The sequence below is a fragment of the Solea solea genome, chromosome 21 (assembly GCF_958295425.1).
Source record: "Solea solea chromosome 21, fSolSol10.1, whole genome shotgun sequence".
In the NCBI taxonomy this organism is placed as follows: Eukaryota; Metazoa; Chordata; class Actinopteri; order Pleuronectiformes; family Soleidae; genus Solea; species Solea solea.
In genome coordinates, this window is record NC_081154.1 from 8923341 (window position 1) to 8942233 (window position 18893).

At 41.7% G+C, this 18893-nt stretch overlaps 1 protein-coding gene across 1 annotated transcript in view; it reads left to right on the forward strand.

The window, feature by feature from the left end:
- LOC131448839 (ATP-dependent RNA helicase DHX8) overlaps positions 1–18847 on the forward strand; it is a 24838-nt gene extending 5991 nt beyond the window's left edge. Inside the window, exons 2-24 of the mRNA XM_058621629.1 lie at positions 9428–9613; positions 9906–9991; positions 10094–10166; positions 11154–11245; positions 11745–11851; positions 11975–12373; positions 12641–12785; positions 12883–13089; positions 13170–13257; positions 13389–13486; positions 13663–13810; positions 14342–14523; positions 14770–14964; positions 15067–15252; positions 15360–15570; positions 15672–15853; positions 16134–16274; positions 16375–16530; positions 16735–16872; positions 16973–17101; positions 17649–17845; positions 17941–18120; positions 18226–18847. Of these exons, the coding sequence (XP_058477612.1) occupies positions 9428–9613; positions 9906–9991; positions 10094–10166; positions 11154–11245; positions 11745–11851; positions 11975–12373; positions 12641–12785; positions 12883–13089; positions 13170–13257; positions 13389–13486; positions 13663–13810; positions 14342–14523; positions 14770–14964; positions 15067–15252; positions 15360–15570; positions 15672–15853; positions 16134–16274; positions 16375–16530; positions 16735–16872; positions 16973–17101; positions 17649–17845; positions 17941–18120; positions 18226–18445 (3746 nt within the window). The 3' untranslated portion in view covers positions 18446–18847. The remainder of the gene's footprint in view (positions 1–9427; positions 9614–9905; positions 9992–10093; positions 10167–11153; positions 11246–11744; positions 11852–11974; positions 12374–12640; positions 12786–12882; positions 13090–13169; positions 13258–13388; positions 13487–13662; positions 13811–14341; positions 14524–14769; positions 14965–15066; positions 15253–15359; positions 15571–15671; positions 15854–16133; positions 16275–16374; positions 16531–16734; positions 16873–16972; positions 17102–17648; positions 17846–17940; positions 18121–18225) is intronic.
- Positions 18848–18893: the final 46 nt, after the last annotated feature.

Consider the following 18893-nt stretch of genomic DNA (forward strand, 5'->3'; position numbering starts at 1 on the left):
AGGGGGGGGGTATTTTTTGGTAATCACACGCCTAGACAGCTAAGAATGTACACAAATTATAACTCATGTATTCATAGTCTATCAATCAGAGATATTTTAAAATCCGAGATTAGAGGAACGACGTGGAGATCCGCGCACACGTGAGGGAAACGTATGCAAAGTTCGTCAGGTAGAAGAACACGGTGTTGAGCTGCTCCGGTTTGATTAGCCGGCCTCAAAGGGTGCTTTCTGTTCCCCTCTCCTCTCCGTGCTGTTCGTCTAATGTGTCTCCTTTGTCCTTTGTTCTGTCCAACACCCTACACTAACACATACACTTGCTACTTCTCTTGGCACAGGCCGTCTCCTTAAGCCGCCCACAGAATGCAAAGCCGGAGGAATGACTCACTGAAACCGAGAGATGAGGATCATGTTATTGATCTTCCTCTCTTTCTTATCTTTCCACTCTGTAGCAACAACAAACCAAACAACTCACCACCAACCAGCTCTTTTTGTCCTCATGTCCACTGGTAACATCTGCGTCTTTTAACATGTACGGAAAGCTTTGCATGCCTCCAGTTGGTTTTATTTAAAGCAAAAAGGACACGATGCTTCTCTGTGGACATCAGATTGTGTACAAGTGTCTGTATTCACTGTTTTACTGTCCACAGTATTGTTTGGAAAAGAAAAGAAGAAAAAAAAAGATATAAAAGGCAAGTGCATTGAGCCAATGATGGAAGAAACCTATATCTATCTAAACAATGTGCAAGAGTTACATTTATTTTTTAGTTTTATCCAGGTTTAAGGTCTTGGCCACACATTAAACCACAATAGCAAACCTTGTGTGTTAAGACATGTCTGACGTCAGTCTATCTCGGGGCTTCAGTTTTGATTTGTTGTTTTCCTTTGTCAAGTTTTGGATTTTCTCAAGGACTCTGTTCAGCCTGCGCAGACTATAGAAATACATATATATATACTTTAAGGTCATGACTCTGAACCAGCGTTAGATACACACACACAAAGGTAATCTGATGTCATATAGAAAAAAGAAAGTTCACTCCAGTTACTGATACAACTACCTTTCTTACTTTTGTATCACATCTTGTCGAGTCCCTTGCTCCACTGTGACTGCAGATAGCCTGGAAACACCGAGCGGTTAGAGAGCTAACGTTTAGATTTCCATCTACGCCCAAACCCATCGGGCCAATCGCGGCCATTTATCTCAAGTGTGGGGGTGGGGGTGGGTTTGATTCAGTCATTCACTGCCAGCGTTTTCACAACAAGCAAGATGGCTGCCGCTGATGAGGCGAGGGCTTTTGTAATTGGCTATAAAGTAAAAGGAAGATGAAGTAACTGCTGTCTCTCCACATCTACTTTCTGTACTGGAGTGGTTCCAGGCTCATCTGCAGACTGCAGGGGGCTGCTGGGAACACTATGACATGCTCAGGGGTCATGACCTGTCCGCCAGGGTCAGGGATTGTTGGAAGGTGCCAAAGACGGGGTGATACGAGGTGGGGGGTTTGTTTGTTTGTTTGTTTGTTTTGTCATGTCGCGTTTGAAAGTGTGTCAAACCTGTTGTCCCAGCTCTTCATGCAAACTCTTAAATCCAGGAAGTACCAGAGAAAGAGGGGGCTGATATCAAGTGTCCTGATCCAGGATTCTGATTGTGGGCTCTAAACTTCAGTCAAATGTAATCTCCTTAGTGACTAATGAGTTATTAGGTGATTATGTCAAATTGAAGATGGTGCAGCATTTTTCCCCCTCACTCTTTTAACTGGAGTTCTGCTCGTGCTTCGCAGTGATGGACACGTCGTCAGACACTAAGAAGGACACGGAGACAGGGAGACTAATGCAGACTGACGCAGGAATACACTATAAAGCCAGATGAATATGGCAGTGCCACTCAGCCTTACTGCCTCTTTTGTGAAGTCTATAGTCAGAACTGGAAGGAGATAGAAATACTTAAAGAAAAGCAGGAAAGCTATTTTCTTTTCAAGTTAATAAGCACCATTTTGGAGTCTCACAGCCAACTCTTACATAATACATGAAGGCTATTGATTGGAAGGCTCTTCTTGCTCAGAATAAATCTCCTCTCCTCTCGTTTGCATTTCCCTTTCTTTCCTTTACCCCCTCGTTGTATTTGTAAGTCACTACAGAGGCCGCGTTTGTGCGTATCGGGGTCCTGGATCAGAGCTTGGCAGTCGAAAGCTCAGAGAAAGATTTCTGAAGATAAGGAGAAGCCACCAAGGGGAATAAAATACAGATGCACGTCTGATATTGCATTTGCAGCGAGTTAGAAGCGTCTGTGGCTCCACCCTAAAGCTAGAGTCTGCTGCAAAACAAACTTACATTTTCATCCACAGGTGCCAGATAGTCATATATTCAGGGTAATGCATAACTATTTAAATATGAATCAAGTTTACCGTTCTGTGAGTCCGAATAGCCGCTGCAGGTTGAAGCAGATGTATCTGAAATGTTATTACCCAGGTTTTTGTTCTTTACCTCTCTCTCTCTCCCTCTCTCTATTTAATTTTTTTTATTTTTTTTTTATTTAATTCTCAGATGGCATCACTGTCATAGGAATGTAAAGCAAAGGAACAATATTCAGGAATCATCTCCACAAAGCACAGGGGCAAACAAGACATGCAAACGACGCACGGCCGAGCTTCAGGCGACACTCGGGGGTCAAATAGCGGCGCGCTCGTCTCAGACACACCCAAACACAAACACGTGTTACGTGCAGGAAATACTTACTGTGATCTCCTCTCGCACCACCCACACCAAACCCCTCTTCACCTGGACCTGTCCTCCCTTGCAATTTACCCAATCCCCCGCTGCTCCTGAGCACCCACTGTCCCCCCCCCTCCTCCTCCTCCTCCTCCTCCTCCCAGCCTGAGTCCACTGGGTGGTGTGACGTCAGGTTTTTATGGTGGGCTGCTTACGACAGGTCCAGACAATCAGTGTGTGTTTGTAAATGTCAGTGTGTGATTTTCAAATCTTTGTTTATGGTCAGGGTTTTAAAGGAAGATATTTTTATGGTAATTGTCGCTGGTCTATTTTACTATATATTTATGTAATAAATATGTGACTAAATTTACATCTCACTGGCTCTTTGGTCTGTTATTGGTTTTCAGTTCTGCTGCCGGCTGGAAGCCTCTCATTAACTGGACTAATAAACTAAACCAACCTTCTCTTGTTCTCTCGCTTCATTGTCTGTTTGTTATTATTATGCAGTTTTAAAGGGTTTTTTGTTTTTTTTTCTCTCTATCATGTACATGGTAAAAATTAAAGTTTATAGATGGACGCCATCTTAACGGAGATTCCTGTCAAATAAAAACTGACTGTACATGTGATTCTGAACTGATCATTTGAACACAAGTACGTTAGCATTTAGAACCTCGCGCTGCGGTGCTCACACAGGCTCCAGTGATAAGAGATGAAAATGTATCATAATCCAACATGAGCACTTAATCCTGCTATAGATTAAGGACAGCTATGTTTGCACGTCCCTTTGGTGGGAAAAATCTTTGCATAATAATTGGTGTTCTTTGCACCTCCATGCAGCAGAGTCAGTGTGCCGGAATAACGACTGAACGCGGCGTAAACAAGGTTTGTCTGGTCAAATCAGTGTCAGGGCGGAGAGAGACAGACAGAGAGAGAGACGGGCCCTCTCATCAGCACATGTCACAGAACATCCTGTGTGAGTTATTGACAGATCAGCTCTGATGTTTCTCACAGTCCCGCGAGGCTTCCCACTGAGGGGCAGCTGCTCGCGAGGCTCTGGCTGATACAGAACGACTGGAGCGTCACAGACGGGCAGGTTGGCTGTTCTGCATGTCTGATGACGTGTCAGTGTTTTCAACATCTCGTTAATCCTCACGCCGTGCATTTACAGTATATGCTTCTTAAACTCAGACAGTAAATATGGAGTAATACAGTATGTCTTTCCAAAAATCCATGTCCGGCAACTGTAACATAAAACTGAAATATTTATTTATTTAATTTAATATAAACACAAAATTGTCTTGAATGAAAAAGGAGCAGAAAGAAGAAGAATCTTATTTACTCTGCCCCAGTTAATACATTTACATAGTAAACAAGCAAATTACAAAACTTCCAAGGGGGAAAAAACTGCGTGCATTAAACAGTGTGGAAGGATTCTGGTCACTTGAAGGTCACCTGTCCAGTCTGACAGTGCATCACCATCTGGTGGTCAAATCATACAGAGTCTTCTTACTGTCTTGTGTGAGTAACATTAAGACGTCAGCTGCTCAAAGCTTTTTCAGAGAAAACAGATGCACATACAGTCGGCCTTATCGCAATTTCATGCCCAGAGTCAGCTGGGACTGACTCCAACTTCACCCCGGACTCCCAAGGATGAGCACACGAGAACCAGTGAATGAATGCAAACTAATAGATTGCAGATAAATAGATAACGCAGGATATATAGAGAGCACACACATGAACTCTTCGTAAAAATACAAGCTCTAAATTTTCCGACTCAGTTTAAAACAGCGCAAATAATATTCAAAGCAAGAAATAATTGACTTCCAACTAAAATAAAGACGTTGTTTTCAGAGAGACACGGGGGGGGGGAACTAAACTTTAAAAAGTATGTGTGTTTCAATCTCGGGGGTTAAATTAAGGAACAGACTAACAGATGAATTAAAGCAAGAGTAAAAAACATAAATCAGTTAAAAAGAATATACAAAATACAACGGTTTAAATAAAGGATAAGGATGAAGAACAGCAGTTTAATCCAGGACGGTGATGGTTGTGTTTGAAGCTTTACAGACATTAAGAACATATAGTATAAAATACTGTAAATATCTGGTACAAAAGACACATAGCATTTCTGGCCAAATGACAAACGTTATTCCTAATACTGAGTCTCCTTTTAGCTCACTTTTCGTCCGTTTAGCTGCTAAATGGGCTATTACGTCCATCAGCTATCGTTAATTCTATTTGCTGTGACTGAGGAGCATTTAGTTCGGCCTCCAGTTAATTTATCAGCGTTGGTGTCGTTAAAGCTGCAAAAAAAATGCTCCGTAGAGAGAGAGCATCCGCTTAGTGAGTTGATCATTCTTGGTGTTGTTGGGTTTTGTCACTCCCTGTGGCCTCTTTGGACTGACACACACTCAGTTTAACCACTTTAATATTTAAAATCATCCTGCAGCTAGAAAGACGGCCACTTGCAGACAGTAACAGCTGTTGGGCTGCACTTCTTAGCCTTTGGTGTATAACAGCTGCGTGACGCCATGCCTGTCACGCGCTTTCCTCCGAGACTGATGTGAAGTTTGACCCGAGCATCACTTTGTTTTGTAAGTGCACACGTGTGGGAATAGATGCCCACTTTGGTGCAACTAAGGAGGAGTCGCCGGACTCAAAGGTCAACACTGACTCACCTAGAAAAGTGCGTAATTGGCTCTGTGAGTGACGTGAGTGCGGCACTTCCTGCGGAAAACTTTATTAAAATGAATTTGGTGTCGGCATGGGCGGATGTGTTCACATGGTGTCCGCAGGGTGGGTGAAGCTGTTGTGGGGGCTGTGATCTCACAAAGGCAGCTTTTCTGCCAACCAATGTCTCGGCAGCTATTTGGATGATAGCCCGGCCCCCTCGGGTCACCCTCCTCATCCCACCCCACCCTCTCTCTCTCTCTCTCTCTCTCTCCCTCCTCTCATGTGTGTTATGCACACACACCCTCTAATGCTCTCACACATGTACACGTAGCTTCATGCTCCGGGGCTCCGTCATAGCAGGAATTTTCCACTCAGCAGCGGGAGAACACTGCGGCCAGCTGTGCTGTCAGTTGCAGTGTGTGCTCAAATGTCCAAGACTCTTTGCAGACACCCATTTTTTTTTTTTTGCTGCCTCCAAATCCCGCTTTTCCTGGCTATCCTCGTGTGCATAGCTACACGCGTGCACACAAACCACATGGCGCAGTCAACACGGTCCGTACACAACATGTGTTTTCTGTTCATTCTCTACAAGGAGAGTCGAGCAGAAGAATGTAGATTCAGGCGAGACAGGAGGACAACCTGCTCACACGTCCTCATGGACCCTGTCTTTCACTCTTTTGTGCACTCACTCACTCACATTAATCGCTCCTATTTGCTGTCTGTCTCATCCCCACTGTCTCCCCCATCTTCAGTGCAATCAGCACATTCCACAGCAATCCCGCTTAAACCCTTTCAAAGGGCACCAGAGGTAACTATGTACGTATATGTTGCATGCAGTCTGTAATGAGGCCTCTTATGTAAGTGTGCGCTCACACACACACACACACACACACACACCCTCCCCTCTCTGTTGGTGTCCATACATTTCCCCGTGTCCTCAATCAGGTCAGACGAGGACGGCAGAGCCGGGTCATTGCAATACATACCATATACGTGCTCTTGAAAGCGTACGCCTCACAGGGGTAAGCAAAAGAAAACAACAGGGGTATTTGAGGATTGTTTTTTTATAAACACCGGTGGGATCCATGGCGATGTGCGTAAGAGCACTCGGAGGGAAAATAAATACATTCAACCCTGAAAAGTCCCTGTATGGTACCACCTGTTTCAACATGTCCGTGTCTGTGCTGATTACCTGGACTTATTGGACATTTTGTCCACTTCGGTAAAACTACACCGTCATATATACGCCATAAAGTTCTATGGAGCCTGTGTGTTTTCGGTTTGGCGGGCCCCCCCCCCTTAGTTCCAATTAAGGAAATTCTTGAAAGAAAAGGTTGACATTTTTGGAGCCACATTTGTTTTCTCTTTTCAAGTTAAATGTGAAAATATGCTCAACATATAAAGCATGAAGGGCCTGAAGGCTATTACCTCAACATAAGGACAGAAAACAGGAGGAACACGCTTCCCCAGCTCTGCTGCTTAAATATACACCAGCACCTCTAAAGCTCACAGGTTGTTTACCTCATAAAATACCTGATGTAAGTATTTTTTTAGCAAATAACTATGACAACAGCACCCCAGAAAGTCAGAGAAAAGTCTCCATTAAACCAAAATGACAGTACATTGTAATAATTGGCTTGCTGTTCATCACCAGGCTCACAGTTCAACTACCTGCTGTCTTTAAGACAAACTTACAGACTAAAGACTTAAGTAATCATCACATTGTTTTAAAATAATAATAATCAAATGACCAACAACTCGAACAGGAACACCAACAGAGAGCCAGGCCCAATGGTCTTGTTCAAGCTCTGAACTTTTGGCAGATGTCTTGGCTTCAAACAGATTACATAATTTGAAGTCAAATGTGTTTTGTCTCCTCTAAGACTCTGCCCAAATGTTCAACAGCTGAATCATTTCTACTTTTTATTTTAATAGCACAAAGAAGGAAATACTGGGGGGGGAATAAGTGCATTAACCCGGGAAAAGATCATGTGGTACTTCTCAGGAAAAGCAACCTCTTAGGATGGAAGCTTCTCTGAGAGAACCCACTAAGTCAACAAATGTAACAAGACACATAAATGTAAAACTTCTGCTTTTAAAGAAACACATGTTGGAATGTGTTTGGAATTAATGCAAAGTGGCACAAAGATGACTGAGGCTCAGAGCTGATCTAGTATATCACATGTCAAACCTAAGGCCCGGGGGCCAAATCCGGTCCGCCGTACAATTGCATTGAGCCCATGAGATAATATGGTACGTCTTTCCTCCATTGACACACTTTTTAGTACTTTCCTCGCCTGTCAAAGAAAGAAACAAATGAAAAGTGGACTTTGAAAACACAGAGCTGGATCCAGAGTGTGGTTATAAGCAGGCTCAACCCCTCAAAAAAGTAAAAAATGATTGCATACAGCTAATTATTGGCTAAGATACACACGATCACAGGCCTGTGTGAGAGATTTCATTTCCAATTGGATCTTTATTTAGTTTATTAGCGTGCTTTGTTCAGAACTGCATGTTTTCTGACCTCGTCTGGCCCTCAACTTGGACACAGTTTCTAATTTTGGCCCCCTCTGTGACTGAATTTGACGTCAAACATGGATATGTAAACTCATTCTTAAAGTGAAAGACCGTGTGGAACTTTTAAACATTTCTCGATCATGTATCATGAACCTGAGATAAACAAATTAAAATTAGGTCAATGGAAGTAAATCCAAAAGACCATACATAGGTCTGAGTTAGGGGACCTGGCAGGTTGTTGAAGGCGAGCATTGGGTATTGTCTTTGTATATATTTCCAACGTAAACATTATACACCATTTAAAAGGCAATGCAAGTGTCGGTGACAGTTCATACAAATAGATATTGTGCACAGGTCTGATTTAGCGATCCACCTCTCTGCCTCGGTAAAACAGTGTGTGAGTCTCTTGATAATGAGCGACAAAACCATGAAGCATCACCATATGTGGTGACACTTTGTGTCCTGACAATAACACTAAGGTTGTAGCTTTACTGAAAACATTATGCAGGGGATCACGAGGTAAATCAACTCTCTGTTACACTTAGTATAACAACATTTAGTAATTGGCTCACAAAAGAGCAGGAGTGATGCTGCCCACGGAAACTGCAACTGTCCACATACTTATGGCCATTTAGTGTGTTTTTTTTTAACATCTAAAACCCATCAGTATAAATTCTTCATTGTACTACAACAAATAATTTAGGCAACGAGACGAGTGTGGACACACTGTACTTCTTGTGAAGCATCCCCAGAGCCCATAAACATTTAACTTTTATTTGTAAGCTTTTTTTTCTCTCCTGCAAAGTGCTAAAATGTGTATTCAGTATTTACACAAACCATGTAGTTTATAAAATGAAGATCAGGAATCTGAGAGGAAAAAAAATATGAGAATGTTTTCATTTTCACTTTTAAAGTGGAACAATGTTTCATAAATCATTTTCTTTTCAGATGCCCAGTCCAACTGTCAAACTGTATCATCATATAAAACATGTTATCTGCATATAAACAGTATATATACTCATGTTATTTATATAAAAATGTTTATTTATACCCAGCCATAAACACATTCATCCAAAACTGTCTCTTTATGGCTGCGTGCATGTCATATATTCTGTTGTATAACTTGTACATATTTGCTTATTTATTCAACATAAATTTGAAAAACACAATTATGTGTTACTGATCTAAAGTCACAAATGTATTGCTACAAGTTTGTATGCTTGAAGGTCACACAGAAAACTCCCCTTTTTATTTCTTTCTTTTTTATTACTTTGATTGACTTTAATCTGTTTGGCTTTTGATTTTTAACAGTATGACACTATTGTCAAATTATGGTTTAATTGGCAACCTTGTCAATCTAAAAGAGAGACGTTTGCATTACTGTTTAATGCACTATAGTTTAATTGGTCGCTTTTTGTGAGTTTTTCTGAGGCTTTTTATGAAGTGTTGTGTTTTTTTAAACCAAAGTTTTGGCGACATCGTGCGGTGAGTTGGGGTTAAACAGGCGTAGGACACTGACGTATTTTCGTCGAAGACGGAAGTAGAATTCGGTCACGTCCAATATGGCTGTTGTCGTTTACTTCGCCTGAACAAAAACAGGACTCGTGGAGAATGGCGTGCGGTGGAATTGACGAGCTCTCCCAGCTCGAATATTTGTCGTTGGTGTCAAAAGTGTGCACGGAGCTCGACAACCATCTGGGAATAAGTGACAAAGATTTAGGTATGTTTGTGTTTTGAAGCCAACTTCCCCCGCCGTAAACGAGAAACGCCTGCTAATCGGCTAGCTTATGCTAACTAGCTGTTGTTAGCCACGCACAGTTTATAGTCTGTTATCACTATAAAGACGCACGTTTAATGTCAGGATAAGTTATGTGTGGAGTGTTTATTTAAACATTAATCAAACCTGAAGACGCGTGGCATCACTTCACAATTGATAAATTGCAATTTCGTTTCATTTTCACCCACTCTAATGACTCTGACTCCACTGTTGATTTCTTGACATTATTTTGCAGCTGAGTTTGTCATCCATCTCGCTGAGAAACAACAATCTTTCGACGGTTTTAAAGCTCTTCTGCTCCAAAATGGAGCCGAATTCACGGTGAGTTTAACGACACAGATAAGTCATGTAACCTAGCATGTAGCTCGCTCAAATTGGTAACCATTCATCTGTATCATTTGTTTATGTTTGTATTTATTTCAGGACTCTCTCATCGGCAATTTGCTCAGGCTCATTCAGACAATGCGGCCACCATCAAAAGCATCATCAAGTAAAGGTGAGTTATATTTACTGTTCAGAAACCCTTATGCTAGTATAAAATAAAAATTCACAGAGGTTCAGCTATTAAAATCCCCTCATGCAAAGGTCTGATTAAGAGACACATAGGTTAGAATTCAGCTGATGGCCAAAACAAATGTCCAAATATATTAAATAGAGTTTCCCCTTTTGCATCTGATAAAATATAGTAGTATAGTAATAAGGTTTGACGATCACACATAATACAGGAACAAATCCTAAACAACAGTAAGTTATTGAACTACAACAATTGCCTGTCTCTTCAAACTGCATTTTATGTCTGCAGTGCAGTGCAGTCACACGCAGTATTTTCAAATATGTGTAAAGTGAGCATTTCAAACTAAATAAGTATACCCTTTTCTTTTTGTTTTCTAAAAAAAAAATCAGTCAAGATAAAATAGAACCGTGTTTGGTTGTCAGAACACGTCATGTGAAGTTGCTTTTCTTTGGCTTATTAGTTCTTCCTTCCCTCATCCCACCCTTTGTGCGTGTCTCATTCATGGACTCGGATCCAAATGCTCATCAGAATTCACTGATTGGTTTATTGTTATGATTTAATGATTAACACTAGATGTTATTGGTCTGAATTTCTCTTTACGCTAGTGCCATAAAGCTAGAAAAGCTGCCCAAACTGACAAATAAACATTCTATTAACATGTGGAAATGATGAATGATTTTATCAGTTATCGGTCTGGATCAGGGCAGTAAAGGGTCTGGGTTCAGTAATCTCTCTGTCTTATGCTTTTCTTTTATTAAGGGGAATGAACATGCATATTTGTTTGGTTCAACAATAAAGGAAACGTTAGTTTTTGTCTTGTGTTGAACTCTCGAAGTCAAAAAGCCTAAACTGCATGTTTCAGTTTGTACCGTATACACAATTGTTAAATTTGTCCTTCGCTTATATTATGCCATGTAATGTGGGTTTTGTTTTTGCAGATCAAGCCTCTAAATATTATTATCTCTACAGATCTTGATGATTTGGTCAAGCCAAAGACAGAAAAGGAGAAGTTGAAGGAGTTGTTTCCGGCCCTTTGTAGAGCAAATGATCCCATACCACAGGTATTTGGCATTAACATATATTTTGGGAATAATATTTGGGATTTCTAACTGTTCATTCTGTTACTAGTTAGAAATAAGGTTAGTTAAACAACTACTTGTTTGTGTTTTACTTTTCAATGATGCAGTATATTCAAATGTGGACTGCTTTGAATCAACGCATGACCTCTGAATATAATTTTCTATTGGGAATAGCCAGTCTTGAATCTCTCCACTTTGTTACAGTTAGCACATCACTCACTGTCTGAAAATGTATGATAATGGTTCAGAGGGAAGAAGGTGTCTGACTTTGAACATAAAGAGTTTGCTGGTATACTTGTTTGACTGTGCGTGGGCAAATAAGTAATTATTTGTTTTCTACAAGTATTTACATACATATTATAAGTCTACACCTCTGTGGATTGTATACTGTGTGTTTGTGAAAATTACTCTTTTTTTCATAGATGGGTGATAGATCTCAGCTATTGGGTTACTAATGTTTCTGTTTGACTGACTCCTGCAGAAGCTACTAGATGAAGATGATGTAAAAGTAGCAGCTGATGCCATGAAGGAGCTGGAGATGTTCATGCCCAGTGTTAGTGGGACTGAATCAAAAAGCAGTAAGAGCAGGTGAGAGAGCAGAGGACCCACATTTAAGACCACATCCTCGTAAATGTATATCTGCTATAAATGTGTGTGAAGTCAACAGTTTTCTACAGTAATACAGTTATTATAATACAATAATTCTTGCAGGTCAGAGAAGGTCAGGCGCCACAGCAGGAGTCGCAGCAGAAGCAGAGAAAAAGACCGACACAGAGATCGAGACAGAGACAGGGATCGAGACAGAGATCGGGACAGGGACAGGAAGAGAAGACATCGTTCTCGATCACGGTCCAGATCCAGGTCTCGCTCCAGGGACCGAGATCGGCACAGAGACAAAGATAGAGATCGTGGCAAAAGAAGAGATAAATCTTCCCGTTGTAGTGAACGTTCACCAAGCCCGAGAAAAGACCAAGACAGAGACTCCGACCGCTGGAAAGACAAACATGTGGACCGCCCTCCTCCAGAAGAGCCTTCTGTTGGGGACATCTATAATGGCAAAGTCACCAGCATCATGCAGTTTGGATGCTTTGTTCAGCTCGAAGGATTAAGGTTTGTATGATATGACAAAATGTGAGAAAAATTAGGCAATCAAGGAAACATGCTATTAATGAATCTTTGGTTTTTTGGTTTCTTTTGTGTTTTTCTTGACACACGAACAGAAGAGTTAAAAATGTATTTAAAAAACAGGTCAGGGCTCAAGTCACATGTGCCTCATAGTGATTGTGATTGTCTCAAGGAGTTATATGTTACCAGGAGGGAATTATATTTTCAGTAAGTCATATGTTGTGAAAAATAATTGTGGTTCTCCCTATTTAGGAAACGATGGGAGGGATTGGTCCACATTTCAGAACTGCGTAGGGAGGGCCGTGTGGCCAACGTGGCTGATGTAGTCAGCAAAGGCCAGAGAGTCAAAATCAAGGTGCTTTCTTTCACTGGCTCCAAGACCAGCCTCAGTATGAAGGTAAGAAATCATTCAGGGTTATGTGATATGTATTGATTGTTAATCCTTCCATTGTGTGCATTTCAGTTTTCTAATGTCTCCCTCTCTGATTTGCCAGGATGTAGACCAGGAGACGGGAGAGGACCTGAACCCCAACAGGAGAAGGAATGTGGGCCCAGATGGAGGGGAAGAAATCTCCATGAGGAATCCTGACCGGCCAAGCAACCTCAACTTGGGCCACGCCCCTGAGATGGAGCAGGATGACACTTTGGAGCGCAAAAGGCTAACTAAAATATCTGACCCAGAAAAGTGGGAAATCAAACAGGTGGGCATAAACAGAATACAATTCAGCACTCAATTTACAGAAGAGACAAAACTTGACTCACCCTCATTGTCTGCTCACAGATGATTGCTGCCAATGTGCTTTCTAAAGAAGAGTTTCCTGATTTTGATGACGAGACAGGGATCCTTCCTAAAGTTGATGATGAAGAGGGTAAGAGACTAATGTATCCTCCTCCTCCTTTGGTATTTGATGACTATTTTTGTGTTTTTTTCATAGCAACAATAACTCTTGTAAACAATGACTGAGTGACACCTTCTAATTGGTTGTTTATTTTCATTCAGATGAAGACTTGGAAATTGAGCTGGTTGAAGAGGAACCCCCATTCCTGAGGGGACATACAAAACAAAGCATGGACATGAGCCCCGTCAAGATTGTCAAGGTACAATATGCTTTGGTCTACTGTATGTATGCTGCCTTATTTACTGTTTCTTGTTAGATAAAAAGATACTTTATTAAACAATTGAATTTTATCTAAATAGACTGCACACACAGACATGAAAGTATTTATCGACTTTTAGAGTGCACACTCTCAAAATGTACTGTTTCTTTCCACAGAATCCAGATGGCTCTCTATCCCAGGCGGCCATGATGCAGAGCGCTCTGGCTAAGGAAAGACGCGAGGTGAAGCAGGCTGCTCGTGAGGCTGAGATGGACTCTATTCCCATGGGGCTGAATAAACACTGGGTCGACCCCCTGCCAGACGGTTAGAAATCATCATTTCACAGATGTTGATGCTCAAGTATCACACATATTACAGGCCAGATGTGTTAATTAATTTACCCTAACTCACTCTCATTGTTTCCCACTTTATCCTGTTGTATTTAAAAACAATTTGAGACGTTTTATTGCTTTTGTCATTTAAGCTTTAACCGTCAGATTAAATGTAAAACATTGCATTGTAATGTTTAATCTGTATGAATTTGTGAGTGCAGGAAGGCTTCATTTTTAAGACTGTGGCCCAGTTTGAGTCAAGCATGACACTTACTCCATGATAGGAGGCAGTGTGCCCCAGGCTTGCTGGTACTGGAAATGCTTATCTGTCTTCCTGTAGCCCTCTCTCTGGCCGGATGGGGTAGTTTTGCCATGGTTTAGTGTGCCTGCATGCCCTCCTTGGCCCCAAGTGATCTAGAGGCCGCTTCTATGAGCATGCAGTGATATCCTACCACAACCACACAGATCCGGCAGTGGTTTTTCTCTTTACTGCTTCACTACACTCTTTTAATTCTTATTGCAGTTGACGGGAGGCAGATTGCAGCCAACATGAGAGGCATTGGCATGATGCCCAATGACATCCCAGAGTGGAAGAAACATGCCTTTGGCGGCAACAAGGCCTCTTACGGTAAAAAGACCCAGCTCTCCATCCTGGAGCAGAGGGAGAGTCTGCCCATCTACAAGCTGAAGGAGCAGCTCATTCAGGTTTGTCACAAAGGCCAAACAAAGACATTTAAAAATATTTCTTTCAATGTTACACACAGGAGTTTTAAGCTGATTCAGATGCAGCCTAATTGTTTGAAGATGTGTAATGTCAAACAAACCCTACTGCATCAAATGCTCCTGTTGTAATTTTGTCTATAGTAACAAAAGTTCTGTTGGTGTTTAGTTTTTGTTCCTCATTATCGTCTACTTTGTAACTTGTGCTGTCGTCTTGTTAATGTGTCACAGGCTGTTCATGACAACCAGATCCTGATTGTGATTGGAGAAACAGGTTCTGGTAAGACCACACAGATCACTCAGTACCTGGCAGAGGCAGGCTACACCACCCGAGGGAAGATTGGTTGCACTCAGCCCCGTCGTGTGGCTGCCATGTCAGTGGCCAAGAGAGTCTCTGAGGAATATGGTTGTTGTCTAGGACAAGAGGTGAGTGGCCTTCACTCTGATATCTTTAAATCTCTGGACACCACATACATCTATTTTTGAAATGCAGCTGTGTTAAATGTTTCATTGCTGCTGCTGTTCTAGGTGGGTTACACCATCCGTTTCGAGGATTGCACTAGTCCTGAGACAGTCATCAAGTACATGACAGACGGTATGCTGTTAAGAGAGTGTTTGATCGACTCCGAACTGGGCCAGTACGCCATTATTATGTTGGACGAAGCTCACGAGAGGACAATCCACACTGATGTTCTCTTTGGTCTGCTGAAGAAGGTGAGCAAGATCAGCACAAGCTTGTTTCATCATTTTCTATTGCACCTTGTGGGAGGGAGGAAATGTAATTCTGAATGTTTTTTTGTTGTTGTTTTTTTTTACTTCAGACTGTACAAAAGCGCACTGACATGAAGCTGATCGTAACATCAGCTACACTGGATGCTGTGAAGTTCTCTCAGTATTTCTACGAAGCGCCCATCTTCACCATTCCGGGCAGAACATATCCAGTGGAGGTCCTGTACACCAAAGAGCCGGAGACTGACTACCTGGATGCCAGTCTCATCACCGTCATGCAGATCCATCTGACTGAACCTCCAGGTAGAATTTTAAACACTTGTGAAAGTGTAACCGTAAAAATAAAATCTGTGTGCTTTCAAATCAGTCTGTAAACATCCACTGTGTCGCTCACCTCTGTCCAGGTGACGTCCTGGTGTTTCTGACTGGACAGGAAGAGATCGACACCGCTTGCGAGATCCTCTATGAGAGAATGAAGTCGCTGGGGCCTGATGTCCCTGAGCTGATTATTCTGCCTGTGTATTCTGCTCTGCCCAGTGAGATGCAGACCAGGATTTTCGATCCTGCGCCCCCAGGCAGCAGAAAGGTGCCTACATTTAATAATCTTAAATTACACATATGGAATATACTGTATATCTGTTATCTCCTATTAAAAAAGCAGACTTAAGTAAATTGGAACAGTACAGTAAAAATATCTAGACCATTGTGTTAGTGTATGGCTTCATCACCACAGTAAATCTTGAGCTGCTCCTTTTTAATATAAAATATTATTTTACGGGGGTCATTGATTTTTGCTGACTGTAAAGACTTGACTGACTGTGGAGCAAATGTGGAATTAGTTTTATTCACTTTCTTCTCTTCTGTAGGTGGTCATTGCCACCAACATTGCAGAGACATCACTGACAATTGATGGAATCTACTACGTTGTGGACCCCGGCTTCGTCAAGCAGAAAGTTTACAACTCCAAGACTGGTATTGATCAACTTGTGGTGACTCCAATCTCGCAGGTACAATACCTCTAAGATGCACGTTATATTTTGAACATGAGTACTCTTTAAAGTAGAGAAGAAAATTATATAAAAAGGCATTTTCTCTTCCTGACGCCAGGCCCAGGCTAAGCAGAGGGCAGGTCGAGCTGGCAGAACAGGCCCAGGGAAGTGTTACAGGCTCTACACTGAGAGAGCCTACAGAGATGAGATGCTGACGACCAACGTACCTGAGATCCAGAGAACCAACTTGGCCAGCACTGTGCTCTCTCTGAAGGTAAAGTGTCTCTCTGCATCCAACATGCAAGGCTTTTATCCTATTGTACACAGAGCTAGATTGTGTGCTATATATTTTAACTTTGATTCACTTTCACTTATCCCTTTGGACTCACTGATTCTGTTTTGAAGTCATAACTTGTCATAACTTGTCGTAACATGTTAGTATCTCCTATCTTATTGTATTTTGTTTTTCTTCCACCAGGCAATGGGTATTAATGACCTCCTGTCCTTTGACTTCATGGACGCTCCTCCCATGGAGACTCTGATCACAGCCATGGAGCAGCTCTACACTCTGGGAGCTCTAGATGATGAGGGCTTACTCACAAGGCTGGGTAGAAGGGTAAGGCGTACTTAAACATTGTGCTTTCGCTTAGGTGAAATTCACAAGTTGACAAATCTAGTTATATTCATCTTTCATTTTCTTTGAATCTGTTCTACAGATGGCAGAGTTCCCTCTCGAGCCCATGCTGTGTAAGATGTTGATCATGTCTGTCCATCTGGGCTGCAGTGAAGAGATGCTCACCATTGTGTCAATGTTGTCCGTGCAGAATGTCTTCTACCGGCCAAAGGTAGCACAACACACTTAATCTGAAATGACTGGATGAAAGTGTTTTATTCTTAACTTAAAACAACACATAATTATTTTGACTGTGGTGATTGTGTTGCTTGTCACACTGAATGGAATATTAGATTTATTGTTTGCCACTGCAGAAGGTACAAAAAGCATTGATGTTTATTAGTCAATAAATACACACTGTTTTGCCTGTTATAATTATAACTACAGTAACAACTTGAATGCTAACTGTTTATTATCTGTGGTTTGCACAATTTGCCCTGAGAAAACTAATTATCACAAGGTTGTTGACAATAAGTCAAACACCTTACAGTCATTTATGAACATTTGTGATGTAGAGTTAAGACCAGAACTTGTATGAAATGTTTTCACTAGTGTTGTGTGGTTTTTTTTATACATCAATTAGCTGAGGTTAAAATATGTTTACAGAACACTGCTCTGTGGTTGTTTGTTGTAGTTTCATTTAATTGATATCAACAGTGTTCTTGTTCTTACGCTTTTCCTGTCACTTATTCATTCTGGTATTGTCATTTTTTTTAAAGGACAAGCAAGCCTTAGCTGACCAGAAGAAGGCAAAGTTCCACCAACCTGAGGGTGATCACCTGACTTTGCTTGCAGTCTACAACTCCTGGAAGAACAACAAGTTCTCCAACCCCTGGTGTTATGAGAACTTCATCCAGGCTCGCTCCCTGCGCAGAGCCCAGGACATCCGCAAACAGATGCTGGGTATTATGGACAGGTATGATGGGAGTTATGATGGCAGTAGGACATATTTTATTAAAATCTTGTTGATTTATTTCTCGTGGACATTCAAACATCTTCCCCTCTCCACAGGCATAAATTGGATGTAGTGTCTTGTGGAAAAGCCACAGTGCGAGTCCAGAAAGCGATCTGCAGTGGTTTCTTCAGGAATGCAGCCAAAAAGGATCCTCAAGAGGGATACAGAACCCTCATAGACCAGCAAGTTGTCTACATTCACCCCTCCAGTGCTTTGTTCAACCGCCAGCCAGAGTGGTAAGACAGCACCTCACGTCACAATATTATCTATCTAAAAAGAAAAGAATGTATCCTTGTCACTTTATAGAAAGTCTTCTGACTTCCTCTGATTCAACTCCACAGGGTTGTCTACCATGAGTTGGTGTTGACCACCAAGGAATATATGCGTGAGGTGACCACCATCGACCCTCGCTGGCTGGTGGAGTTTTCCCCAGCCTTCTTCAAAGTGTCTGACCCCACACGCCTCAGCAAGCAGAAGAAACAGCAACGTCTCGAACCTCTGTACAACCGTTACGAGGAGCCCAACGCTTGGAGAATCTCCCGCGCCTTCAGACGACGTTAATGTGTGCGATGTTACATATCCTGAATATCAGTGCAGTGTCACTGGGCATGTGATCAGAGCCTGCTGACTTAAGTTTGTAACACTACAAGTACACGTTCATAAGTCAACATTTTAGTGTCATTATTTTTGATGACCCAACCCAGAGACATTTAGTTTTTCTAGTTATGAAAAAAAGTAGGGAAAAACTCAAAGTTGCAAAAATGATGGCTTATTTATTTTAACCCTGTACATTTTAATAAAATCCGCACCGGACTGAAACATCATGGGGCTTTTTATGTCTTACCAGTGGGACCAGACCGTGATGAGTAATTTCTTTCCTATCACTGGGTCACCTGTCACTCACTTTGTTTTTTTTAGTTGCTATACTTAGTAGTGAAATAAATGCATTTTCCCCCCAAACAAGTATGTCTGTTTTCTTAACCACGAAATTAAAACGGATAGAAATGTG